This window comes from Canis lupus, chromosome 10, assembly GCF_011100685.1.
Source record: "Canis lupus familiaris isolate Mischka breed German Shepherd chromosome 10, alternate assembly UU_Cfam_GSD_1.0, whole genome shotgun sequence".
Classification (NCBI taxonomy): domain Eukaryota; kingdom Metazoa; phylum Chordata; class Mammalia; order Carnivora; family Canidae; genus Canis; species Canis lupus.
In genome coordinates, this window is record NC_049231.1 from 57,119,822 (window position 1) to 57,147,006 (window position 27,185).

A 27,185-nucleotide genomic window follows, 5' to 3' on the forward strand; every position below is an offset into this window, starting at 1 on the left:
TCTTATTTGTCTCTTCTTAGGTGCAGCTGATTCTGATGGTGTTTTTGTTGTCACTTTTTAATGTTTGAGCTGTCGCTGTGATCTTTAGCAGACCTTTCTTTGGGTTGGTATATGTGGCTTTTTCACAATACCATCAAGTACTTCCAAAATTGTCCAAAAACAAACAAACAAACAAAAAACAAACAAAATTGTCCTTAGGTTTTGACAAGAGGTCAATCCCATATTCAGCATTGGTTTTCCTGTCCCAGCAGGGAATCTAGTTTCTGTGAGGGCACTTTAGTTCCTCATAACTACTGGAGGTGGCTTAAATTGTTATAGACCTAAAATAGAAAGAAAAAAAAGGGACGCCTGGGTGGCTCAGTGGTTGAGTGTCTGCCTTCAGCTCAGGGCATAATCCCAGAGTCCCGGGATTGAGTCCAGCATCGGGCTCCCTGCGGGGAGCCTATTTCTCCCTCTGCCTACGTCTCTGCCTCTCTCTCGGTATCTCTCATGAATAAATAAATTTTTAAAATCTTAAAAAAAAAAACAAAACACTTTTTTTAAAGTCATGAGGTATACTAATATTTTAACTCTTTTTTTTGCCTTGTTTTAATAGGACCTTTGCCATGCTTTGGTGCACCATATTATATATACTGCATTTCTAAAGATTATATTGGGTAGTATCATCTAAAAGATGAGAAGGCTTTCTTTTCCTTTTCTGGTTTTGATTCTTGGCTCTAGCTCTCTAAAGTTGGCTTCAAAGACTATAAAAATATAGGGCACCTATTATATAGAATTTCTTAGAATTAGGGGACCATGAGAGAGAAAGCCTAAGTCTTTCAGGTTTGACCTAAGCTCTCTGTCAGTTCTGGCTCCAACAGGAAAGCAAGAGCCCTCTGAAAAGGAAGTAATTTGGAGAGAGTTAAATGAAAGGCCTAGTAACAAAGGTGTGGGCAGGATATAGAGAAACGACAGGGATGGGGTAGCCCCTCCATCACCCTTGGGTCTGTTGCCAGACCTGGGGAGCATTAGCTGTAGGAGCAGACTGCCTGACAGGAGCTGAGACCTGGGGGAGAAAGTTGAAGGTAACCTACCTGAATCCCAGCAAGAAGCTCTCCGGGGAGTAAATTCCCCAGGTGTATCCTCCTCTGACCCTCTCACCTTCCCCTGATTTTCCCCTCAAGCTGAGGCCAGTCAGAAACTGAAGGACAAAAGTGCCTGTTGATGGAAGCCTCAAAAGTCAGCCATGGAGGGCTCAGAGCAGGAGGAGAGAAGGGTAGACAGTAGAATGGAGGGGTGGAAAATAGCCCGCTCGTGCTCCTTTCATTTTTTTTTCTTGATGGAAACTAGTATTATTATCACAGAAGAGAGCCTCTGGTCATTTTAATGTTGAACAGTAATTCCTATCATTTATAAATGTCTTTGAGTAGATATAATCAATTAAAGATACCAGTAAATATAACCAAATCAGTAGCAAAAATCATTACAGACATTTAAAACTCTACCCAGCTTTAAATGAGTCAGTTTTGATGAGCCATAGTTTTACTCTGCTGTCGAGGGGTGTCAGAAGAATTGACCTATAGAAAGCATTAGTACACTGAGAATGGTTGCTTTCTAAAATTGGTATTTTCTATTCACGTTACATTTTTACATTCTCACATATCTTTAAAAATAACGTGTAAACATCTTTGGCCCATCTCCAGAGGTTTTTATCTTCACATTAAGAAAAAGAACAAATTAGAAACTTTGAGCTGTACAAATGTCTAGTGCCAATACCCAGGGCTTTTTTTGTATGGATTAAATTATCGTGCAATCCCAATTTTGGATTCTGAGGTAAGTGCATGATCACGACACAGGTGGATCACAAAGTCATCTTTTTCATAACTTATAGACAGGATCCATAGTATCTCCAAATGTGTCATGTGGTCTATTATTAAAATCCGCATGAGCTGAACAGCCGTTGGTCTTTCAAGTTTCACACGGTTGGGCCGTGGTTCATTGTTTGTTTTGAAATGTCTCCTGTATGACACACTTGTCCCCATCTCCTCCTCCCCGAACTGCTTAGATTAACCGTCTGCATAGGGAATAGGAATAATGGAGATTTTTATTTGATATATTTAGTTGGGACGTGCGTTCAGACAAAAACCTAACTCTGTGATGAGAAATACAAAATAAATACCGACTGAACTACTTTTATGGAAATGGGCATATAAATATTCAGTAACTTCTGTTCCTCTAAGCGAGGGCTTGCGTTCTCAGGGCACCTGGGTCAGCAGGCTGTATTTGCTCAAGGTCCTTTATTAACAGGCACTGAGGCCTGCAGCTTTTGGCTGGCTGTCCAGGGATGAGGAAAAGAATGTGGGAATTGACCCTTTCTGTTTCTATCTTTATATTTTTCACCTTTCACTTGATGAAGGAGGGGTTCAAACCCTTCCTCCTGCCTTCTCACTTCAGGAGCTGTGTCACATAGGGCCACCAGTCAGAATCGCACACTCAGCTTGAGCATGTTTCCCCGTCCTCAGCCGGGCCCTGGGCTTGCGGCCACTTCTCCTGCCTTCTCAGACTGGGAAGGTTGTGTCTCCCTTGAGAAAAATGTCTGAGGTGGAAAAGTACATTTTTGACACCTAAATTGTATTGTCTTGGCACCAAGTTAATGTGGTTTACTTATGAACTATAGACAACTGTAGAAATGATGACATTAATAGGTTTCGTCATCTCTCGATTAGATGTACTTGGTCTAGCTGTTCAGCTGTCTGACCTGGCTCTGGAACATGTACCCAATCGTGTTGTAAAAAGAAGTTTTAAGAAGCAGTGTTTTTTATACACTTGTATCTAGCAAGCCTTATGTCTTCATTAAATACCATTTGTTTTCCAGAGAGGGAAATCTGTAATATAATTAGAAAATCACTTTTAAATTTGAATATCATCTTTAGTGCTTCTGTCCTAAATGATACAGAATTACAGGGCCGAGTGGCTGTCAGGAGAAACATTTAGTACACGTGTGTATTTTTTTTTTCATTTCCCTATTATCCAGTAGTAGGTAAATATTAATATATCTCCTTTTTTTCTGTTTTCTTCCCAGTTTTATTGAGAAATGATTGACCTCACTCTATAAATTTAAGGCTTACAGCACGATGGTATGATTTATGTATGAAATATATTGCCACAATAGCTTCATTGAGCCTCCCTCCATCCTCTCATAGAAATACAGTAAAAAAGAAAGAAGGAAAAAAAAACCTTGTCCTTGTGATGAGAACTCTTAGGATTTACTGTCCGTCCCATATATCACACAGCAGCGTTAACTATGGCCCTCATGCTCTACATTACATCCCCAGCACTTAGTTACCTTATAACTGGAAGTTTGTACCTTTGACCACTTTCTTCCAATTCCCTTCCCTGTTCCCTTCTGCCTCTGGTAACCATAAATTTGGCTTGTTTGTTTCAGATGCCACACGTAAATTACAGCATATGGCAAATGGCCCGATTTCCTCAGTTTTTAACGGCTAACTAATATTCTATTGTTTATGTCTCCACATCTTCTTTATCTTCATCCCTTGAGAGACACTTAGGTTGTTTCCATGTCTTGGCTATTGTAGATACTGGTGCTGTGCACATGGAGGTGCAGGTGTCTTTTTGAGTTAGTTTTTTTCTTTCCTTTGGATGCATTTCTAAGATGTGGGATTATTGGATCATATGGTAGTTGTATTTTTAATTGTTTGAGGAACCTCCATACTATCTTCCACAGTGGCTGTAGCAGTTTGCCTTCCTACCAACAGTGCACAAGAGTTCCCTTTCTCCACATCCACACATCCACTCTGGTATCTGTCTTGTTGTCTTGAGGATGGCCGAACAGATGTGAGATGATGTCTCATTGCGGTTTTAATTTGCATTTGCCTTATGCTAGTGATGTTCAGTATCTTTCCATGTACCTGTTGGCCTTTCCTATATCTTTTTTGGAGAAGACCTCTCTTGAGGTCTTTAGCCCATTTTTTAAGGTTTTTGTTTTTTTCTTTTGCTACTGGATTGTATGAGGTTTAAATATATATATATATATATATATATATATATATATATATATATTTATGATGTTGACCCCTTTTCAGATACATGATTTGCAAAAAAATTTCCCATTATGTAGATTGTCTTTTCACTTTTTTGATGGGTTCTTTTGCTGCACAGAAACTTTTTGTTTGATGTAGTCCCACTTGTTTATTTTTCAGTTTGTTGCTTGTGCTTTAGGTGTCATATCCAAAAAATCATCACCAAGATTCATGTCATGGAGCTTTGTTGCTATGTTTTCTTCTAGGAGTTTCCAGGTTTCATGTCTCACTTTCACGTCTTTAACCCACTGAGTTAATTTTTGAGAGTGGTATAAGATAGGGGTCCAGTTTCATTCTTTTGTATGTGAGTATCCAGTGAACCCAGAACCGTTTATTGAAGAGACTGTCTTTTCTCCATTGAGTATTCTTGGCTCCTTTGTCAAATATTAGGTTGACCATGTATGTTTGGGTTTATTTCTGGGCTCACGAATCTGTCCCATTGGTCTGTATGTTTTTATGCTGGTACCATACCGTTTTAATGACTGTAGCTTTATAGTACAGTTTGAAATCAGGAAGTATGATATTTCCTGCTTTGTTCTTCTTTCTCAGGATTTCTTTGGTTATAGGTGTCTTTTGTGGTTCCAAATAAATTATAGAAGTAGGAATACTTCTGTGAAAAATGCCATTGGAAATCTAAAATGGGGATTGCAGTGAGCCTACAGATGGATTTTGGTAGTAGTGGCATTTTAACAACATTAATTCTTCCAATCCACAAACATGGGATATTTCTGTCTTCTTTAATTTTTTTCATCAAGATCTTACAGTTTTCAGCATAGAGATTTTCACCTCTAGCTAAATTAAGTCCTAGGTATTTTATTATTTTTTAAAGATTAAAAAAAATCTCTATTTATTCATGAGAGACACAGAGAAAGAAAGAGAGGCAGAGACACAGGCAGAAGGAGATGCAGGCTCCATGCAGAGAGCCTGATGTGGGACTTGATCCCGGGTCTCCAGGGTCACGCCCTGGGCCAAAGGCAGGCACTAAACTGCTGAGCCACCCAGGGATCCCCTATTTTATTATTTTTGATGCTGTTATAAATGAGATAAATTTCACTGTTTTTTCAGAAAAGTTGTTAGCATCTAGACGTGCTACTGATTTTTTTGTATGTTAATTTTGTATCTTGCAACTTTAGTCAATTCATTGTTTAGCCCTAACAGTTTTTTGGTGGAGTCTTTAGTATTTTCTATATATAAAATCATGTAATCTACAAATAGAGAAACAGTTTTACTTCTTCCTTTCCAATTCTGATAGCTTTTATTTCTTTTTTTTTTTTTTTTTTGCTTGTTTCTCACTAGGACATTCTGTACTATGTTGAATAGGAGGGGTGAGAATTGTTACCCTTGGCTTGTTCCCGGCTTCAGAGGAAAAGCTTTTAATCTTTCACAACTGAGCATGATGTTAGCCGTGAGCTTGTTTTATATGACCTGTATCACACTGAGATATGTTCCTTCTCTGCCTAATTTGTTAAGAGTTTTTTCTCATGAGTCAATGTTGAATTTTGTCAAATGCTTTTTCTGCATCTATTGAAATGATCATGATTCTTTTCTTTAACTCTATTATGAGGTATCACATTGACAGTTTGCTCATTTTGAACCATCCTTGCATCCCCAGAATAAATCCCACTTGGTCATGGTGAATGATCTTTTCAATGTGCTACTAAATGAAGTTTACTGGTATCTTATTGAGAATTTTGGCATCTATATTCATCAGGGATATTGGCCTCTTATTTTCTAGTAGTGTCCTTTTCTGATTTGGTATTGGGATAATACTGACCTTGTAAAATGCGTTTGGGAGTGTTCCTTCCTTTTTGATTTTTATTGGAAGAGTTGGAGAAAAATTGGTGTTAATTCTTCTTTCAATGTTGGGTACTTTTCCCTAATAAATCTACTTCATGTTGGGCTTTTCTTCATTGGGATAATTTACATATTTTAAAGTAGAAGTATTCCTGTTAAAATTTTTTATTTGAAATCATTCTCCATTTGTGGCCATTTTTTATAGCAAAGCTAAGTTAGTTAATAAAGTTTTTTTTTTTTTATCAACTGTGTTATCACTACCATTGCCTCCAACATTTGAAACCTTTGGTGTCTCTAAATTCCCCTTGTCTTTTGATTCTGGAGTCTTTAACTTTTACAAAGAGTTGACTCAGTGAAAGTCAAAGCAACACTTAGCTCCCTTGGGGCTTTCTTTTACATCTAAAACCTCAATAGATGTCCAGTGTTTATCTGGAAAGTGGCTGGCTGCATTCTGGCAAGGGCCTGAGGGAGTCCTTGGCATTAATCCCACTCTGACAGCCATCTGCTTGGTCATCACAATAGGACAGTGATGTCAGTGATGGAAAGATGACAATACAAGAGTTAGAGATGTAAAGTTTCTTTAATTTTGGAGCATTGGAAAACCATAGAAATGGTTACATAAGGCAGGAACTAACAGCATCTCCCTCGCCAGTGTTATATCAAGGCTTCACAAGTCCCCAGAGGACCCCAATGAAACAGCATACTTATGAGAACTTTTTCCAAGTAAAAGAGGCTCCCCTTACTGTTCTCTTCAGGGTTTTATTTCATATGTTTTAATATTCCATCTCCTCCCCAAACACATACCTGAGTGTTCAGGATAGTCTGACTACATGCCTGCAAGCTCAAGAGGCATAACCACTTTAAAACAATTCTCACACACTGCACCATGTTTGCATGAGATCAGGGGAACTGACTTCAGCTTTGCCAGTCTTGCCTCAGCATGCCCTGGTTTCAGGTTGTGTGAGGTTATCTCCAGCACAGTGGGATAGGGTCCTTGGTCATCCTTCTGCTTACCTGTTGTGCCTGCCAAGATCTTCCTTGTTTGTTCTTGTTCTTTGTGGCCAAGTCTGAGATTGGCTTTGTGGAGGATGACCTTTTTGGGCTTTGCTCTATTATTCTACTCCTGTTGGTGGGAGGCCTTAAGAATTGAGCAATCACAGGCCTCTGCTGTTTGCTAGGTTTAGAGATTTTCATGAAGTGCCTCTCCCGCAGCTAGGATGTCAACTCTGTGAAAGCAAAATTTCTGATACAGTGCCTCTTCTCCAAATTCGCTAACAGTGCCAGGACTCGGTAAATGATTGTTGATTGTGAATAAACTCCTTAACAATTTAACAAGATTTAGGTTAATTTCTAGTTACTGATACCCACTAGGTATCAGAGTCTGAGTTCTTGTTGGCATCTTGTCTTTATATCCATAATCCAGTTTGGAAATTTCTTCCTCTAAGCATTTGGCACCCCTGACCATTTTTCCAGCTCTCAGGTTAGTCTCCCCCTGACTTCTGCCTTCAGACAATTCCAAACAATAGCCCTTACTCTTAGTCTCTGTGGCATTGAGAGTAACTATCTCCTTTTTCTGGCAAGGAGTGTGTGACACAGATGATCAGGGATTATCCAGGGGACCAGGCACCTCCTCCCTCATTCATATGTGCTGTGAGCTTCCTTCCGGGTGGATGGGTGAATGGTGCCTCCAGTAGTCCCCACACACAGGGATTTGTCCCTAGGCACCAGTGGCCTGCTGGTGGCCCCCTGGATCCACATTTGAGTGACCCCAGCTGTCAATATCGCAGTGTCTCTCCATAACCCCCACTTGTGGACCTACAGGTAAATCAGGACCCTGAAGGGTCATCATCTCCTCATCTCAGTAGTGCTCAACTATGAAGCGGGCAGTTTGGGCACCCCCAAACATGCATGAGGGGGGTGCTTGTCCTCAATGGAATCCCTCCCCCAGTCCTCCATGGTGCATGAAATTATGTCACCCTCCATCCATCTCAGCTACCCAGTATGAGGAGATGCCGAGGTGGCATTGCGGGAATTATTCTTAGCAGGGGATTATAAAGAAGGAGTCTGTGAATACTCCTACATTAATATTTTAGTCCCTCTGTTACATTTTTAACTATCAATCTCTACCATATGTTCCTTGGGAAACCAAGAAGCTTTTACCAATCCACAATTAGAAACAGATTCTGAGCCTTTTATAAATGTTGGTTTCCTCATCTCTGAACAGTTGGGTCCCAGCACCAAATGACCGCAAGACTGCACTCTAGCACTAGGGTTTTGCAGACCTTTTCCTAAATTGTGCTTATGGCTGAATGGGGAAGGCCCTAAAATTTATCCTCTCCTATTTTATCACATATCTTCTGAATCAGTTTATACGGATTTATGAACTTAAGCAAAAAGAAAATCCTGTAAGGAAAACTATACACCATGTGTTTATAAAGAAACACTAGGGTATTTTGGTTTTGTTTCAGCCCCAAATTAAGAGCCTCCTTTAATCCTTGGATCCTGAATATATTGGTCCATGGTGTCAAGATACTTAAAGTTCCACTGAATTGTCAATATTGTGTGAGTCTCTTAGTTCCTCAAGGGTCAGCACCGGACTGTCCTGGTTACTGCCATGTACCTAACACGGTGCCATGCTCAGAGTACCTAGTAAATAAATATTTGTTGAATGAGTAGATGAATGGATGAACTTACTTAGCCTGCTTCTCTTAATATTTAAATCTATTCATCTGTCCTCAAAACGGCCTACAAATCCCTTCGTCGTCAGCAGCCACATCCATCCATGTAGAATCTGGCCATGAGACTGCTCTGGGTTCAATAATTTTATCTTCATACCATCTGTCCGTTAGGAATTAAATGACTGTTTGGTCTGAAGCCATTTAAATAACCTGAGGCAAAAAAGACCTGAAAAGAAAAGTCTGCATTATTGTAGCCATCACATCTATTTTACATACAAAGCTTCTTTGTCAGCAGATTTAAAGTGAAACAACATGTTCACAAGTGGTGAAGTATAAAAATATTGCAAAGGTTAACTAGATTGGCCTGAATTGGAAGAAACCGCCATCTCTAGGTAATCCCAAATTTTTCTTCTAACCTTTTCTGCTATGTTTAGGGAGAGAAACCTCTCCCAAGGCTTTTTTTTTTTTTTTTTTTTTTTTTTTTAATGCTGTATTTAGGGGCTCCTGTGTGGCACAGTCGGTTAAATGTCTGCCTTCCACTCAGGTCATGATCCCAGAGTCCTGGGATCAAACCCCACATTGGGCTCCCTGCTCAGCGGGAGTCTGCTTCTCCCTCTCCCCCACCCCTCTCCCGCTTGTGCACGCTCTCTCTCTCTCTCTCTAATAAATAAAATCTAAAAAATAAAAGTAATAAAAATAAATAAATGCTGTATTTAATCAGTCACTGCCCATTTCAGGTTTGCCTGAGGCATGATGAGCTTGACAAATCAGGACTGTGCTCCCCTCCACGGGGAAATAAATGAATAAACAGCCTGGCACTTCCCCTTTCCTCGCTCCACTGGCCTCACAGAGGCCCTTTGTCATCACTGATCAGTAGCTGCTTTGTGAGCTCAGATGGTAAGAGCTGCTAAGAACGCACCATCTTGCTAACAGGTGCTTCTGAATTCACCCTCAAATTTCCCAGGTCGAGAGCTGTCAGACCCGCTACACCCTATCCCAAAGTTTGGTCTGATAAGTGCGAAGGAGCCTCGAATTCTATGTTTCCATCCCATTCGTACCGATGGACTGACCTTAGAGCCTAAGAATTGGCTCTTCGGGGACCCGCCGTTGCGTGGCGGGCGGTCGCGTGGAAGCGAGGCTCAGACCTGCCTCCGGGGCCGCGATTGCACGTGTGCGGGGCAAGCAGGGCAAGCAGCGTCCCTGCTCTTCCAGGGCGTTTCTCTCTAGGCTGAGTTGTTCTTTATTCTGTCCCTTGGCTTTGTCTAGTTCTGCTCTCCCAGCTGGTCTGAATAAGGTAGCAGGTTTCCTGTTCTTTAACAAGGTGGGAGGAAGTGAAGTTAGGTATCCATTAAACTCCCCAAATGCTCCCCAAACGCTGCCATTAGCCATTCCAAAGGCCCATTGCTTGCCTACGGAGCTCTGTGGAAAGCAGAATAGTTGGGGTTTTTTTAAGGGAATGTAATGCTGCCTTTATAAATGATTTCCCTTATTCAATTCTCTTGATTTTATGTATTGTTTGAAGCAAAAGAATGACTTCTATGTAACTGATAATTTTGAAACCTACCATAGTTTGTTCATTTTTTATCATCAAAAAAATGTGTGCCAGGGCTTGTAAATGCAGAGGTGGAGTGATTTTTTTTGAAAGATTAATACACCCAGGAAATCATAGTCTTACAGTATAATCAGTCAACTCAAGCCCCCTGGCTCACGGAGACCGCACACCACACATAAGTGAGCAATTTTCTGATGAGAGGAAGCATCTCTTTCAGGACAGTGACAGGGTTGGGTGCAGTTGTTTTTATCGAGCCTCTGAACATCTCTCAGATTTCCATTTGGAGGGAATGGGTGCTATCAGGTTCATTTCCCTCCCCTTTTCTACTGTTGTGTGGTCATGTTGTGGTAACTGGGGGGAGATGTTTGCAGAAACAGTTGTTGGGGTGCATGATATGTACCCCTTGAAACAGTGTCTCTGGCTATAAGGTGTGGGGAATCTGGGTGTTATGTGTTTGTTAAGCATATTGGCTCGCTCTTTAGCCACCCCCACCCTACTCCTTTGAAGTTCCCGTCATGCTCTGCCATCTTCTCTCCCTTCCTGTTCTTGTCAGTTGTCAACTTCCTGTCTCTGAGGAGTTCCCCTAATGATCAACTGACTGACTGACCCTGGCTCCTGCCAGCCATGGGTTACATCATCACCATTGTCCATCAGTGACTTAAACTTCTCTCCTCTAGATTTCTCATTCCCAGTAATCCTGATCTTAATTCTCATGAAAGCATCTTCGCCTTGATGCCTCCATTTTTTCTAGATTCATCAGTTTCTCCTGGCCTCACTATCTTTTTGTCTGCCTGAATGCCACTTTTCCAGTCCTGTTGGCTCTTCACCCCTGTATTTCTCCTACAGCACATATCTCCGTTCTTCTGACTAGAAAATTGCACTAGTGTAGATTGCCCTCACCAGCGTCCACGCTGCCAGCTGCACCGAAGCCCTCTCCAGTGCTCCTTCATGTTCATTCTTGTCTTTGGTTGTCCCCCTCTGCTAGTCACTCGATAGTCAAAGACAATTCTGTCCCTTCCTCATCCTCCTGCCCAAACCCTACCCCCTCCACTCTAGGTACATGGCTTTTCTACCCTACGTCATTGAGAAAACAGAAGCTATTGGGCATGAACCACATCTTGGCATTTCTTTATCTCTTCTCTGTCTTGCTTCCCATCCTTCACCCATGTTAACCGTTCACTCCTTTTCTTCTTAGAGGAATGAAATCCCTACTCCTATTCAAGGCTAGTCCCTCATCTGGTGCTTGGACCTCAGCCTCCCAGCCATCCTTGCTCCCCAGTCATCGCCTTTCTGTCCTATGTCCCTTATCTCACTCGCCCCAAACTGGATCCTTGTCCTCAGCCAAGAAATGCGTTCTAGTCTTTCCCATCCCCATCAAACTATGCTCAGGAAGTAAGTAAATCCTTTGACTGATCTTATACCCTTGCACACACATTCCTGCCCTCACCTTCTTCCCCTTTCTCCTTCTCACCCAGGCTTTACCAGTACCAAGTCTCTCCTTCACTCTCTAGCCCATTCCATCAGTCGATTAGGTGATTTTCTAATAATCACATTTAAAAAGTTAAAAGAGATGATGAAATTAATTTTAATAGTGTATTTTATTTAACCCAATATATTAAAAATATTATTTCCACATATAATTTATTGTGAAAATTGTTGAGTCATTTTATATTCCTTTTTAAAAATTATTTTTACTAGGTCTTCAAAATCTAGTGTTTATTTTACAGTTACAGCACACTTTAATTTGGACTGGCTGCATGTGGCCAGTGGATACCACATTGGATAGTGAAGTTATATCCATTCTTCTCTCACTTACTTTTTAGAAACCATCTTTCCTGGCCCTCTGACTACCTCTTCACTCATTTCTTCTCAGTGTCCCTGGTCTGCCCCCTCTTCTAGCCATTCACATGCTGTTGGTCCTCAAGCTTCTACTCTCTTCTTGATCAGTCTTGTATATTCCACCCATTGGCTGATGGTTATCTGAGTCACACCTCTTAATTGAGCTTCCAGCCCACTGATGTCCAAAGTTTACCATGCCACAATGCAGCTCATCATCTTTTGTCATGACTCTTCTCCTGTCTTAGTCATTGGTACCACCATCCACCCAGGTGCCCAGGCAGAAAACTGGTATTCCACTTGGATTGCTCTCCTTCCTTCAACCCCTAGAGCTAATCAGTTACAAAGTTCTTGAAGTCTCCTTTACCAGTACCCCTTTAAAGATTCATTTTTTTCCTTTTTTGCAACCTTTGCTTTAGTCAAGATCTTCATCATTCTTCCCTTAGATTATTGGAGTGGCCTCTTCAGTAGTCTGCTCACCTTACTCATAGTTCCCTCCTTTCCATATTCACCAAAAATGGCCAACTCAGGGACTGTATCCCCATTTTTGTTTTTTAAAAAAAAAAGGGGGGCGAAGGAGGGGGCTGCCTTATAGGCTTCAGTCCAAAGCACTTTGAAGATGGTGGACTTCCCTCAGGGCATCCCATAATTCTCCTATCTGACTCTCTCCCTTCCACTCCATTTCACCACTGAGCAGTTTCCACAGGTGGTTCTGGAAGACCTAGGAATACATTTAACAGAATCCAGCTCCTTCTATTTTTGCAGATCTCCCTTGGCTTTGTAGAATTTTCTGCAACCTGGATTTATCCAAGAGCAATGGTCCTTAACCTCTCACTCTCAAATCACATACATCTTTGAAAATTTGCTTAAAACCTGCCTCATGTCCCCAGAAAAAATGCCCAAGTACAAACACAATTTAGCATGGGTTGATAGGACTCATCGGAGGACAATGCTCAAACAGTGCTCAGATCATCTGCTGGCTCCCACCAAAAAGGATCAAAGGTAGCTTGGTTTCCCGAGACATTTTGGAAAATTCTTGGAGCATTTTATGGCACATTTTAGGATCTTAAGAAAGCTACGGTTCCTCCAAGGACCCTTTAACGTTGTCTGACTAACAACACTGAAAACAATTCCAAACTTGCATTTCTTGACTAAATGTAGCTGATTTTCTCCACACCCACACCCCTCTTTATAGAAGCTGTTTGCAACAACTTTGTTTCTTACCGGCTTTCTGAGCCTCCCTCCCCAGTTGGCTGTCATGTTGCGCTCATCTGGGGGTGTGACTGATTTTCCTCACGGCTTCCGTCTTCTGTCCTCTCAGACGCTTCCCTAAGAACCTTGGCTCTGAGCCGTCTCCTGTGTATCTCAGGTCATCATGTGCTCCGCTCCCCCCAGCACCCTGGGGAGGGGGTAAAGAGGGGTGAGCACCGGGCCCGGCCACCTCTGGGGGCCCCCGTGGGGCGAGAGGCCGTGTCAGTAAGACCCCACACACCTTCAAGGGAGTCTAAACTTTCTCTTCCGCAGCCCAGCTGCCGGACCACAGGATTGCAGCACCAGTTGACCTTCTCATGGTCCTTCCCTGCCCAAGAATGTGCCATTTCCAGAGGACACGGGGCGGCCCCGTAGGGACTCTCCCCACTGACGTGGGTGGCTGTTGCAGCCTGCACCCCCAGCACTGGACGAGAACTCTACCGCCTCCTTACTTAAGCCTGTCACATGCTCGAGGCCACAGGCCTCCCCTCAGCTTCTTGCCTCTACTCCCTCTTCCTTGCAAAGCCGCTCTTCTGCTCTCTCAGAGCTCAGGCCCATCCGTCATCCTCGCTCCTGCTCATCCAATTTGTTTGCTCCTTTGCCAGGCTCCCTCCTTAAGGTTCTTGCCCAGTGGAAACTCTCTTCTTTGTTTACCTGAGTGGCCTCAGAGTTCCACTTGCCCCCAGAGGCCCCTTGGTGTGTCTGCTCCACCCCTCCGGGATGCCCAGCTCCTCTCCTCCCAGGCTCTCCTCCACCTTCCCCAGTCTCCCCGCTAATCCCTGCTGTGCTCACTCCCGTCCTGGCTCTCCCTGGCTCTCCCGTCCTGAGTGCCCGCGGGGACAGCCAGCTATAAAGAGTTTATTGGACTGAAAAGTGAGTGAATGTTCTCATGCACCCTACTCTTTCCCACCTCAGCAAAGCTTTTCAGAGTCACATTTCCAATGGCATCTGAATCTGGAAGGATTTAGATCTGCTGAAAAATGCCAAACCTCCAGCATTTGGCTGTGTTTGAGATTTTTGGCAGTTCCTCCCACGTCTGATGTTACGAACGCTGTTTATAGATGCCTGGAAAGAAGCCTTTAATGCTTGTATTGTGTTTTAACTTGCTTTCCTTTGGAGGCAGGGAATTGTCAAGTAAGTATTCACAGCACTCTGGAAAAGCCCAGGTGTTCGATGAGCATCCAGTACTAAGCGTTCATGCAGAATCCACAGCCGCAAAGGGTCTATACTTACAATCCGCTGAATTTGCCACCATGCAGGTTTCTTCCTTTCGCCCCTCTCATCTTCAGTTTTGAAGCAATACAGCTATAAACATATGCTTGTGAAATAAGAAAGAAACATTCTGAGATTGCTTTACTTTTTCAGTTTTTAACTGAAAATCAAGGTGAAAAAAAGCATCGGATTGCCTCAATGTGTATATATATACAATCTCGTGTATATATAAGTACGCAGTGTCTGTGCTTGTATGCATACTCTGTATACACTGTATAATATGGAACATATTATACAACCTGTGTGTACCCTGAAAACGAGCCCTGTGTTTAATCTCCAATTCCGCCTCTGAACCACGCTGTAGCCCCAGCGGCCTCCTGCTCCCATCTCAGACCTCGGCTTGCTTTTGTCACACACTTGAACATTCTAAGGTGAAAGAAGAAACCCACGGATTTCATTTGAAAGTCCCACTAAAACAGAAGAAAGAGCAGATGTCCTGGGAAGTGATAATTAATGTGAAGGAAGTGTCTAATTGCGAGAACTGGCATGCCCCCAGCCTCCCGGTTTTGCTCAATTTGGCAGCAATGACATCAACCGGGGGTGTCGTTTTTGCAGAGATGTGCTCACTCCCTATTCTTCAGTGCAGATAATAATACCATTTGATCCAATTATCACTTATGATTACATAACATGTTTTGATTGAAGAGTTTCTCAGAAAATAAAGGTAACTTGTTTTTCCCCAGCACAAAAATGCAGGCCGTTCCAGCAGGCAAGCTGCCCTACCAAGAAACACTGGGAATTATTAGGCTAAATTATGAGTCGAACTGGATTCGGAAACAAAGCGTCCATTGTGCATAACTCCCAGCGACATCCAGGAGGATGTTATTGTTTCTCTGACAAGTTTTTCCCCAGCACACTCTCAAATAAGCAGAGTCCCCAGGCGCATTCGCAAAGTCACGGAGAGTGTGCGGGAAGCATTGACAAGGCTTCCTTTTTTCTCCCCATTCTGTAGGCGCTTTAGTGCAGAGTTTGCCCAGAGACGCCAGGGTATGAGCTTTCTGAATTTGTAGACTGGTGCACTCTTTCATTTCTGTTTTAGTTCTTTGCTGGCATGCTCGGGAAGCATGGTTTGTGCCACACAGGAATGTCTGTTCACTTGGATAATGCTTGTGCATGAATGAGGTGGTTGCCAATGCGGCTCTAAACTGTACTAAGTTTCTCACTTGGCTTTGTTTGCTGCTTACAAGGGGATTAAGGTAATCCTTTCTCTTTGCATAGCCCAAGAGCAATAACTAATGGATTTGGAACAGGCAGCGGGAGCCAGTGCAGGTCTCCCGTGCCCACCCCCCATTTCCTAAACCCCAAGAAGTCGGATTTTAAGGGAACCCCACGTTACAAAACGTTGGCCAGCTCGTGTAAGAGTGGGGAGCTCAAAAAAAAAAAAAAGGAGTGGGGAGCTCACCTGTCATAAAATCTCTTAGCTAAATCTGGAGGCCCAGATCCAGAACTGAGAAGGGAAAGGCGAACCTTGGGATGCTGGTAGCCATAGATCGTAATCCTGAGGCGCAGCGCAGAGTGGGGGGATTCCATCTGCTATCTCCCCCCTCCCGCCTTCCCTTCTGTGTGTGGACAGTGACCCGGGCACTAGGCCACGGGGGCCCGTTCCCAAGCCTGACTTGTAAGTCCCACTTCACACCGGGCCATGATCTCCAGCCACCTGATTCTGAACAACACAGGCATGTCCCTGCCTGGGAAATGGCCAGTGGGTTTAGGAAGTGCAGCCTCTTCCTTCTCCTTCTCAGGCTCCCCCTTAGTTCACAAATCAGTCCCCCCCCCATTCTTCCTGGCCCCCAGGAGGTGGAGAGCCCGATCCCTGACTGCGATGCTTTAGGTGTGGGGGAGCCCACGCCAGCGCCCCTAAACCCAGGCCCCATCATGCAGGACCCTTGATGTCAGAATCTATCTTTTCTTGGGGAGCTGGTGGGGAGGGAGCCGAACAGAACAAACCCGAGTTGGAGGGTCTGCTGAGTAGGGGAGGAGAGCGAGGCACCTGGCACTGTCCTTAGCTGAGCACCCTGGACGAGTAACCTTGCTGCCTTTCCTTCAACACTGTTCTGGTGTTTTGTTTTGTCGTTTTGCTTGCTCTCCGTTCCAGACCGCCCGTTAGCAGAGCAGCTCCCCAGCCTGAGAAACTCCAGAAGAACAATATCACCAAAAAAAAGAAACTGGTTGAGGTGAGGAGGTTAAACTATTTTGTTTTTAATCTGGTATCCGTGTTCTAAGACCTGCCTGGTGGACATCGCCATCCGCGCGTCCCGTAGATACCCGTGAGGAGGGTAGTTCTGCTGTTTCCATTTTACAGAGGAGGACCCCAGCTCAGAGAAGTTAAGTGGCTGATGAGGTCCCAAGCCCAAGATCTCCCAACGCCCAGCAAGTGGAGACAGATTTGAACTCGGTTGTTCGTACTGGAGGATTGCCACTCTGGGGACCTGCTCTTTGCTAAGCGGGGCCTTGGAGCTGCTGTTCCTGCCCTCAGAGCCCCCCCCACCCCGCCCCCTTACCCACGTCTGGCTGCCCTCAGATCTCTATAACTCTTCATACTTCACCACAGCTCTAAGACCCCGGAGAGTCCCACACTGCCCTGGGAGATTCAAGTGCCTGGTTTCAAAACCTTACCCAGGAGCCACCTCCCAGCCTCAGCACCTGTGATTCACCACAGACCTCGAGCCCCCAGACACAGTACCTAATGTTCTCTGACACTGCTGTGGGCCTTCAGGCCCTTGTGTTTTAGAAGGCGCCTCCTCTTCCCTCCCCACACCCTGGTCTTTCCAAGCTCTTCTCTGGCATCTTCCCCGTGCAATCTTCCCCGATTCTCCTTAACCTAAGGCCTCCTACGCTCCCTTACGCACACCCCTCATCCACAGCCCTTGTCACCCACGCTACCACCATTATTTCTCACTTTCTTGTCTCTCCTACCACCCTGTGAACTCAGAAGAATCCATCTTTAAAAGAAAAAATTTTATTTTATTTTATTTTATTTTATTTTATTGGAAAAGGAGGACTAATTGGGGAGATTTATGATGGAACAGAGCACAGGTCGAAGATGCAGCTGAGCTTTAGGAAAAGACAGGATCCAGAAGCTGAAAAGCCATCATAAACCAAGATGGTGCTTCTCTCTGCCCTCAGGACCCTGTAGGTCTGGTGCATTCTTCTCTCTTTGTGCAGACTTCTTGAACTATTTTGGTAGATGATGGGTATGACCTCGCATCTGAGTTTCTGTCCTCTCACGTAGTTAGATAGTCAAGCCTACTAGTGTCTTCAATTCTAAATTCCTGGAAGAAACCATCTGACTGGCTCCATTTGACTCAGTTGTCCACCAGGGCGAGGGGTCACGCATTACACATGCAGCTTCTGGGAGACACGTGGGGGTGGGGAAGTCTGAGGCGAAAGGAGGAGATGAGTTTTCCAGGCAAGAGAGATTCTATTTTTTAATTTTTTTTTTTTTGCAAGAGAGATTTTAAAGAGCAAACTTATAAAGATAGGAAAGCTCACGATATGTGGGCTAAATAGACAGTTGAGCTTGACCGAGGGGTACAGGGCACGTGTGAGTAGGAGTAACTGTGCCAGCTTAGGAGTTTGGGCTTTATCCCATAGGTGGTGAAAGTCAGTGAATGTTCTGGAGTGAGGAGGGGTGGTGATATTTTAGGACAATCAATCGAATGTTTGCACCCGATGAGCTCCGGAGAGAGAAACCAGGGAACCTGGAATCAGGAACCTAGAGGAGAGGACCCCCAGCTTCTTAATCTTGTGTCGCAGCAGCCAGCACAGCGTCTGGCACAGACGAGCTGCGACGGCCCGTGTGTGTCCAGTCGCCTTCATTACGGGCCTGATCTTAATCGGCCGCTGCCCTGGGTCACGGAGGACAAGACGGGAAGACGGGCAGGGCTGGACGCCCGGGACAGTATCTGGCTGTTGAAAAAAAACAAAAAGGCAAATGACGTAGCCACTCTGTAGGGCAGGCACCTGCAACAGGACGAGCGTGGCATTTGCCTGTCTTCGGCTCTGCCGGTCCCGCTGGCGTTGGGGGGAGCCCAGCGAAGCGCGGGGCCGGCCGGCTCCCCCCAGGGCCCCGTCACAGAGCCTCTCGGTGACCGCACAGGGCGCCCGGTCAGTCCTCCTGGACTCCCCTGCAGGCCCGGGAGCGGATCGGGCCTCTAGAAAACTCTGTGCAGCTGTGTGGGAGCTGGTCCCCCTAGCTTCTCGGGGAAACTGAGGCAAGGGCTGCGCTTTAGCCTCATGGGTCAAGAAGCGAGAGGCCTCCAGCGGGGGGGGGGGGGGGGGGTTGGCGGCCCTGCCCCTGAGGCCGCTGTCATCTGTGTGGCATGCAGGAGCTGGCTCTCGAGCACGTGTTTGGCTACAGGGGCTTCGACTGTCGCAACAACCTGCATTACCTGAACGACGGCGCCGACATCATCTTCCACACGGCGGCGGCCGGGGTGCTCCAGAACCTCTCCACGGGTAACGGGCCCCGGGCCCTCCCTCCGCCCCCCGCGCGCTCGCCTGGGCCTAGGAAGGGTCGAGGCCGCGCTGCAAGGTCGGGGCGCCCTCCCCGGGGACACCCTGGGGGCCGGGGGCGGGGGACAGGAGCCACAGGCGGCCCGGCGGGGAGACTCCTGTGGCCCGCGACCAACACCCGCACGGCGGACCTCGCTCGTTCATTTTTAATGGGGACCAATTTTTTAGCAGCGCAGAATTTCAAGTCTGGCTTCTTTTCACTAGTTAGCCCTAAGAATGAGAACCCTCTTTTTTTTTCTTTTTTTAAAGATTTTATTTATTCATTCATGAGACAGAGAGAGAGAGAGAGACGGGCAGCAGGAGAAGGAGGCTCCCCGCAAGGGCCCGATGCGGGACTCGATCCCAGATCCCAGGATCACACCCCGAGCCGAAGGCAGACGCTCAACCCCCGAGCCACCCAGGCGGCCCAAGAATGAGAACTCTTAAACCATAAGCAAAAACACCCCAAATGTCCCTAAACTGTAGGATGACTCATAGGCAACAAAGAGTTTAAAGAGAAACACTGCAAGCCAACAGAAGCATCCAGAAATTCATTTGACACCCGAATCTTTGCCACTGGACTTAACTGTGTGTGCCTCTCGCCTTACTTGCTTTGTATCTTAAAACAGACCCCCCCCCTTTCATTTCTCACATCTGTATGCTCCTTCCCATTTCTGCACACTAGTTTATGCATTCATTTTTTAAATATTTTTATTTATTTTTTTGTTTATTAATGAGAGATACACAGAGAGAGAGAGGGGCAGAGACACAGGCAGAGGGAGACGCAGGCTCCATGTAGGGAGCCCGACGTGGGACTCGATCCCAGGGCTCCAGGATCAAGCCCTGGTCTGAAAGCGGCACCAAACCGCTGAGCCACCCGGGCTGCCCTATGCATTCATCTTTAGATAGTGAAGTCACTGCGCACATAATGATTTGTCAAAACATTATTGTTTTGGGGAGGAGGAGGGCCTTGACATTTTTTATATGTGTTCTCTTTTCTTAGTAGCCACTTACCATTTTCGTAGCAGCGTGCTATTTCTTCGTCCATCAGTGCCATCACTCACCTCTCAGTTCTTGGGCGTCCGGTTGGGTTTACAGTGGCCTCCTAGGAAGTCAGCAGACCCATGTGCCACAGTAGACGATGATGTATTTCTGGTCCTTTCTCCTACCTCCCGTGATATACATTGAGTTAGGGCATGAGGGGGTGAAGACCTCCCCTGTGCCATCCAGGCACCCAAGTGGCACTTTGAGAAATAATGAGGATTTCGAAGAGAGTCCCTAAGTATTTTCCTATTTCACAGCTTTCCCTTCCAGACGAGTAACTGGTGTTGTTTTGCTCATTTAGGGTAGTAACTCTGTCACCGTTTTGGCCCTGGGGAGCCTTGCCCTTGGACTGTGCTCTGGACCCACACGGGCCGCGGGAGGGAGGGGTAGAAGGGGAGCTCTTCTGCTCGGCCTGGAACAGGATATGTAAATGTAAAAACCGATCTCCTAAGAGATCTAATGATTCTAAAATTGAGACCTCGTGGCCTTCATGGCTCATGTGTACAGGGCATTTGCACACCCTGCATAATGCTTCGAGGCTGCCCCAAGAGGCAACCTCGAGGCTCACTGTCCCGTGTCTGCCCCCTAGGGAGCCAGAGCTTCTACCTGGAGCACACGGACGACATCCTCTGCCTCACGGTGAACCAGCACCCCAAGTACAGAAATGTGGTGGCCACCAGCCAGATAGGTAGGAGGGTCCTGCAGCGAGCTCCCCCCAGCTGAGCAGGCGCCCTGACGGGCCATTATCCGGAAAGGGAGTGGGCGGGTTGAGCCTTGAATATATCTGTGTCACCCGAATTGCAATACCCGGTGATTGGTGATTGGGAGGCGTCGCAAAGTCAGACCAGAGCCCGATAACCCAGATAAACGGATGCCCCATCCCTGTGGACTTGTGAGGATAATTCTCCAGACGCCCGGCGTCAGATTAAGGAGCCGCGCATCTGCGGCCTGGGATGGTGCTCGGCAAGGGTGGCTTGTCGTGTGTGTGCCTGGCTCTTCTGCACCCCAGGAAACTGCCAGTGACAAATGCGAACCGGCTCACATTTGTGAGAAGTCGTGTTATGTTGTTGGGTTTTTGTTGTCGTTGTTGTTGTCTTTCGAACTTCGTCACTTCGAAGGCAGTTTCCACAACGTGTCCTTCTGCTTGTTTGCATTGAACCCATGTCCATTTTTAACTTTCATTTGGAGCTTCCTGATGCTGGTGTTAAGTGCTTCACTCGTAGAAACGTGACTCATTTTAGCTGTTGTCTTCCCTTGACGCTTCCTCATTGCCATTGTCCACCCACCGCAGTTGACATTACGGAGACCCAAGGTAAGGCGGCTCCACCCGTGAGTAGTTTGGGTCCGCACAGCAAAACCATGCGGCCGCGTCACGTGTGCGGACTGTACCTGGCTGACCCGCAGATACAAATCACGGGTCTCACCAGTTTCCTCGGTGTAGACTCCTCCACCAGGGTGTGGGCCGCACGCGAACGCCCCCGGGCCTCTGGCAGATGGGTCTCGTTGTCCCTCGCCCTGGCCAGGTCAGGCTGTAGGTCCCCTAGGCCCCTGCTCACTGGTCTTAGAGAGGCTGCGGGGTGACCCCGGGCGTTGCTGCGGCCTCAGCTGTGTCCTGCCTCACGCATGCAGGAACCACACCTTCGATCCACGTCTGGGACGCCATGAGCAAGCACACCCTCTCCATGCTGCGGTGCTTCCACTCGAAAGGGGTCAATTACATCAACTTCAGTGCGACCGGGAAGCTCCTGGTGTCGGTGGGAGTGGACCCCGAGCACACCATCACCGTCTGGCGTTGGCAGGAAGGTAGGGGAGCCAGGCGAGGCGTCCCTCGGGGAGGCTTGCCTGAGGCCGGCGTGGGGCTCGAGCCTCCCTGCGCCCCACCCCGAAGCCCCCCCTGGGCGCTGCTGCTGCTGGGTCCACAGAACCTGGGGTATCTGGATCCCAGAGAAACTACTTATCAGCCCCCAGACCCCACGGCCTGGGGAGTCCCAGGCTGGCTTAGGGAAGGGTCTGTGGGCGCTTGAGGAAAGTGCCCGAGCGCTGCAGCCTTCCTCCTCAGACAGAAGACCTGGGGCTCCTGCATTTTGGTCCTAACCCCCTGCCTACCCAAATTTCCTTGCCCTTGGCGTTCCTTCTGTGACCTCTAGTTCCTGCTGTGGCCTTGCCACCCTGGTCACCTTATTATGGGAGCTGGGACAGGACTTTACCACTTTGGTCTCAGAAACACTTTTTTTTTTTTTTTAATTTAACTTCTTTGACTTTTTTATAATCAAGGTTTACGTTTAATGTAACAGGATTTCTTTCTTGCCTCACCCAACACACACACACACACACACACACACACACACACACACACGGCTGCTGCTAAATTTATGATCATGTTAGAATCAGAGATGTGCAATCTTTCGAGTGTATTCCCAGGTTGGCAGAACAGATCCAATTAGTTAGGACGTTAATGAGGTCTGTCTCCAGCCCGGCAGCCCGTATCTGGGGCACGCCGAGCCAGGCACACACAGAGGTGGCGCTTCTCCAAATCAGGGCTTCTAGAGAGCTGGGAGCCAAGTTCCAATCCCTCCTGAGAAAAAGAGGTTGGGAACCTGCAGACTTTGATGATGAGACTTGTTCATCCTATTCATTCCATTTCTCATTTTCTTGCTCATCAGAGCACTGTGTCCAAATGGCCCCATAATCTATTTTGGAGATGCAGCTTCATTTCCTGCCGTGTTGAGTTGGTCTTAAATAGATTCAGCCCCGGATGAGACATTGAGGGTCTTAAATGATAGACTCAAAGCCTCATAGCTTTGGAAAGACTGGAAAGTCCTCCTGCCTGGTCCGGATCCACCCCAAGGAATAACAGTTCCTGCAAGTGCACTCATGACAGGCTGACTCCCATCGTCGGTCGCATCCTTGCAGGAGGGTGGCCCAGGTCACATTCCAAGGCAGCCCACCCACTACTAGAAATCTCTTGTAAAGCCCTATCTTATGAGGGCCTCACCTGCTTCCATACGCCTTTCCTCCCTGGTGCTGACTCTGCTGTCTGCACCAAGTCTGCTTCGTTCCTTGGAAGAGAGTCACCCTGCCGGGCCCCCACGCACACCCTGGCCTTTCGGGTCAGGCCTGCTCTCCTGATGTCTGCCACCTGCCCCTCTGGGCAGCACCTGCTCCAGCCCTGCCGCAGCACAGACTCCGGCTCACTGGGGTGCCTTTCGACCTCCAGAGGGAGGACTGGTAGAGCCAGGACTCTTTTTTTTTTTTTTTTTAATTTATTTTTATTGGAGTTCAATTTGCCAACATAGAGCATAACACCCAGTGCTCATCCCATCAATTGCCAGGACTCTTAAGCTTTTAAACATGACCAAGAGAAGCCTTCTGTTTGGGAACTTTCTCCCTTTGTCTTTGCTGGAACCAGCACTTGGGTGTCTGCAGAAGGGTTCTGAGCCATTAATATGTCTACTGTCGTGTCACCAACCACCAGCTCTTCGGAGCCGATTGTGTGTGGTTTTCCCTTCACTTCAAGTCCCGCTGGCAAATGATAGTTTTGAGGGAGGCCCATCTACGTTTTTGTTACCATTAGAGAGCATGTTATTTATTCTTCATTTGTCCAATGACTGTTTTTGTGGCACTCCAGGTGTGTGTGTGTGTGTGTGTGTAGTTAAGAAACAAAGGTGAGTACAAAATGAGCTTATTATATAAAATGCACGGTGTCAGGTCCTGGATACTTGAATGAAACTTGTTCTGAGCAACATAGAAACCAATGCAAGGAGGGACACAGTAATCCCCACAGTTAGAAGTGTCTGTGGATTAAGACCAGGAAGAAACCAACAGTAGCTTAAAAGAAAGTGTGGGATAAAGCAGCATTTCCCCCATGACTACGGAGAATGATCCTGTCTCGTTAGTGGCCACTTACTTGTATTGCTTCCCCTGTAATCCAGCTGTTCAAATGCCATTTCTGCTGGAGAAGAGAGAGTTGTTCATGTTTTGCCTACGAGGTGTAGTTTTGTTTTTTTTTACTGATTGCTCACGTTAGCTCTTTGTCTCCTGTAAGTATTGCCAAGGTTGTTCCCCTTGTGGTGTTTGTCTTTTAACTTTGTTTATGGTATCCTTGGGAACTGGGAGTTTTCAAACCTCTGAGCCCTAGGTAGGGAGGTGTTTGTTTTTGAGACTGACCGCCCTGAGCTGTAAGGGGCGGGTCTCTATCGCCTTAGGGAAGGGCTCTGGGATGAGATCTGAAGGCCCGGGTTCAGCTGGGTGAGAATCCACCACTGCCACCCCGCTGGAAAGCCGTTTACAAGCAAAAATAATAATAATAAATAGTGAAATAGATAAAGAAGACTAAGAGTACACTTACTGCAATGAGCACTGAGAAATGTATAGAAGCACGGAATCCATATAGTGCACACCTGACGCTAATATAACGCCGGATGTTAGCCATCCTGGAATTGTTTAAAGATGTAAATGAGGAGGAGGGGAAGAAAAAAAAGGCCCCATGAGTAAATAGGGAGAGGAGATAATTAAGAGGAAATTGGAGCTAAAACATTAAGAATAAGTTCAAAGAAAATGGGAAGATATTTAAAATAAAAATTAAAAACTTAAAGGCTGAAAATCATGAGGTAAAAACAGATGAGTGCAAAACGGAGGCTGAAAGGTGAGCCTGCAGGTCTAGAACTGACGGGGAGAGTGGCCATGGCACCAGCGGACGCTCCCCAGTCACTGTGCCCAGCTCAGCTCATGGGGTTTCACCTGTCCCAGACCTTTTAATCCTCACACCACCTTATAAAATGTGAACTCTCATTATCCCCAAATTACAGATGAGCCAACTGAGGCAACTTTCCCAAGGTTGCTGTACCTTGGTGGTGCTGGGATTGGCTGAGGATGAAAACTAAAGCTCTGCAGATGAGTCAAACACATAAATAAATGGTGTTGAGGAATAAACTGGCAATTAAATACAAAAGGTAGAATTTTTTAAGCCCAAAACCATGAAAGATAAAGGAATGTGAAGGACTTTATTTTGGAGGACTTAAAAGCAGAGAATCTTGTAAAGACATTAAGAAGGGCCTTCAAGGAAGGAGCATCTCCAGTTACATTCCAGGGGAGGGTTCAGCTTCCCTCCCCATATCCCTTGGTGAGGTCAGAGACCGCAGGTGAGAAATGAAGGGTGCCCTTTGCCCTTTTTTCATATCTGGAAGCTTCCATCTCCAGGGGTGTCCCTTCCTGCTGTGTTCATGGGTGCCTGGATGTGTCTTGTGGGGGTGGAGTGGGGTGGGGGTTATTTTAGCAGCACTGCTACTCTGGAAATCTCCCAGACGCTCCCCTCTCTGCCTTGGGAGCCGCATCTGAGGCAGGAGGGGTGCTGTTGAGGAAGGAGGAACACCTGCAGTGTGCCCTGGGCCTGGCTGGGATGGAGAGCCATCCCGAGCTGCAGTGAGGGAGGACCCACCTCAGCAGACTCTCTCACCCACACAGGCGCCAAGGTCGCCAGCCGAGGGGGTCACCTGGAGCGCATATTTGTGGTTGAATTTCGCCCGGACTCAGACACACAGTTTGTGTCCGTCGGTGTCAAGCATATGAAGTTCTGGACCCTGGCGGGCAGCGCCCTGCTTTATAAGAAAGGGGTCATCGGGTCCATGGAGGCTGCCAAGATGCAGACGATGCTCTCCGTGGCCTTCGGTGCTGTGAGTTCCAGCAACGCTTCCTGAGAGGGGCCCTGACCCCTGGGCACGGGCATGGGGAGGGGGGCACATACAGCCACAGAGCTGCAAACAAGAAAGCGGTTTCCACATTTTCTCCTTTATTGGCTTACTTGCAACCATTTATTCCCTTTCCTTAGCATAGATAGGTGAGTTCACTGCATTTTCCCCAATTTTTCCTCTCAAAATACTCATTAGGAAAGGTAGGAGCCCCACTCAGGGCAGGAGCTTCATTGTTCTAGAGGCAGACTGGCTTGCAAGCCTGTCAGGCTTGGGTTAGGTGCAGAGGGTGTGGGCCCAGTTCCCACCCTGGCCAGCCTCCCGGTTCCTCCTTTCTTGTGCCATAGATGCCCCAGCTGACACCCTTAGCCGGCACAGGCTCATCTGGGGACATTCTGAAACCCAGCCGACTCTGGGTCCCGCTGGTGTGGATTCGTGTGCACCTTGTTCGAGAGCCCAGGAATGTTTGGGCTCTTACTTCTTACTGCAGCCAGCTGGGGCTGGATCCCAGGATGGAGGTTCATTTATGTGTAGAGATGCTCACCGTGGGGAAGTCCAATGCTCCCAGACCAACTCAGCGCATTTCAGAGCCAGGAAATTTTCCTGCCAAGTCTTTTGCCTTTCCTTGGCGCGGAAGGTCAACTGGAGTGTGCACTTCTGCTTCTCCGGCTCTAGTTCCCTAACCGGGGAGCAGGCGGCTGGGAGGGGACCCCCGTGAGAGCTGCTGTGAGGGTCCTGGTGTGGACGGTGTCCCTTTGTTTCTAGAACAACCTCACTTTCACGGGTGCCATCAATGGAGACGTCTACGTGTGGAAGGACCACTTCCTCATCAGGCTGGTGGCCAAGGCTCACACAGGCCCCGTCTTCACGATGTACACGACCCTTCGGGACGGACTCATAGTGACCGGCGGCAAAGAGCGGCCGTAAGCTGAGACTCCTCTGGGGACAGCTGGTCTTTCCTTACTGGCTTGGGAGACAGTGACAGAAGCATTGCCCCCCTGGGAGAAGATGCAGAGTTTCATTCTCCCGCCTTGTCTGCATCAGGGACCTCAATCTACTGTCCCGCCCAGAGGACCCCAGGCCAAACCCTTCAGAAGGACGAGTCACAGGGGAAGAGAGGTGGTTTCCTGGTAGTTGAAAATCCAGAGAGGTGTTCTTGGACAGCCCCATGCTCCCTCCGGAGCCTTTTGGGGGATGGGAGGATGGAGAGGACGAGAGGGAAGCTCCTGTGGGGACAGAGATTAAAAATGAAGCAGGAAAATAGAGAAGCATTGCTCTTCATGTTTGATCTGATAATAACATGGTTTGATTTATTTATTTATTTATTTATTTATTTATTTATTTATTTCAAGTTTTATTATTATGTTTTAGACTGCAGTCCTCTCTCCTTCTACCGTAGTGGCATTTGAAAGTATTCTAGGAAATTCGCCAGTTCAGCGGGTTTTCACCACTCATTGGTGGGGCGGAGAAAGAGGCCATCCCGGAGGCTGTGCCCTGC

At 46.7% G+C, this 27,185-nt stretch overlaps 1 protein-coding gene and 1 long non-coding RNA gene across 2 annotated transcripts in view; one reads left to right on the forward strand and one right to left on the reverse strand.

Moving 5' to 3' along the window:
* The window catches only part of EML6 (EMAP like 6), a 274,701-nt gene that overhangs the window by 236,941 nt on the left and 10,575 nt on the right, over positions 1 to 27,185 (forward strand). The window contains 9 exon segments of the mRNA XM_038551275.1: positions 14,310 to 14,324; positions 15,650 to 15,658; positions 16,558 to 16,636; positions 18,791 to 18,920; positions 20,590 to 20,688; positions 21,292 to 21,312; positions 21,630 to 21,803; positions 25,464 to 25,672; positions 26,453 to 26,610. Of these exon segments, the coding sequence (XP_038407203.1) occupies positions 14,310 to 14,324; positions 15,650 to 15,658; positions 16,558 to 16,636; positions 18,791 to 18,920; positions 20,590 to 20,688; positions 21,292 to 21,312; positions 21,630 to 21,803; positions 25,464 to 25,672; positions 26,453 to 26,610 (894 nt within the window).
* LOC119873676 lies at positions 6,443 to 13,996 on the reverse strand. The gene is made up of 3 exons (XR_005365990.1): positions 13,164 to 13,996; positions 9,622 to 9,862; positions 6,443 to 8,777 (listed from the first exon to the last, which is right to left on the reverse strand). It is a non-coding gene; the product is annotated as an uncharacterized LOC119873676 (long non-coding RNA).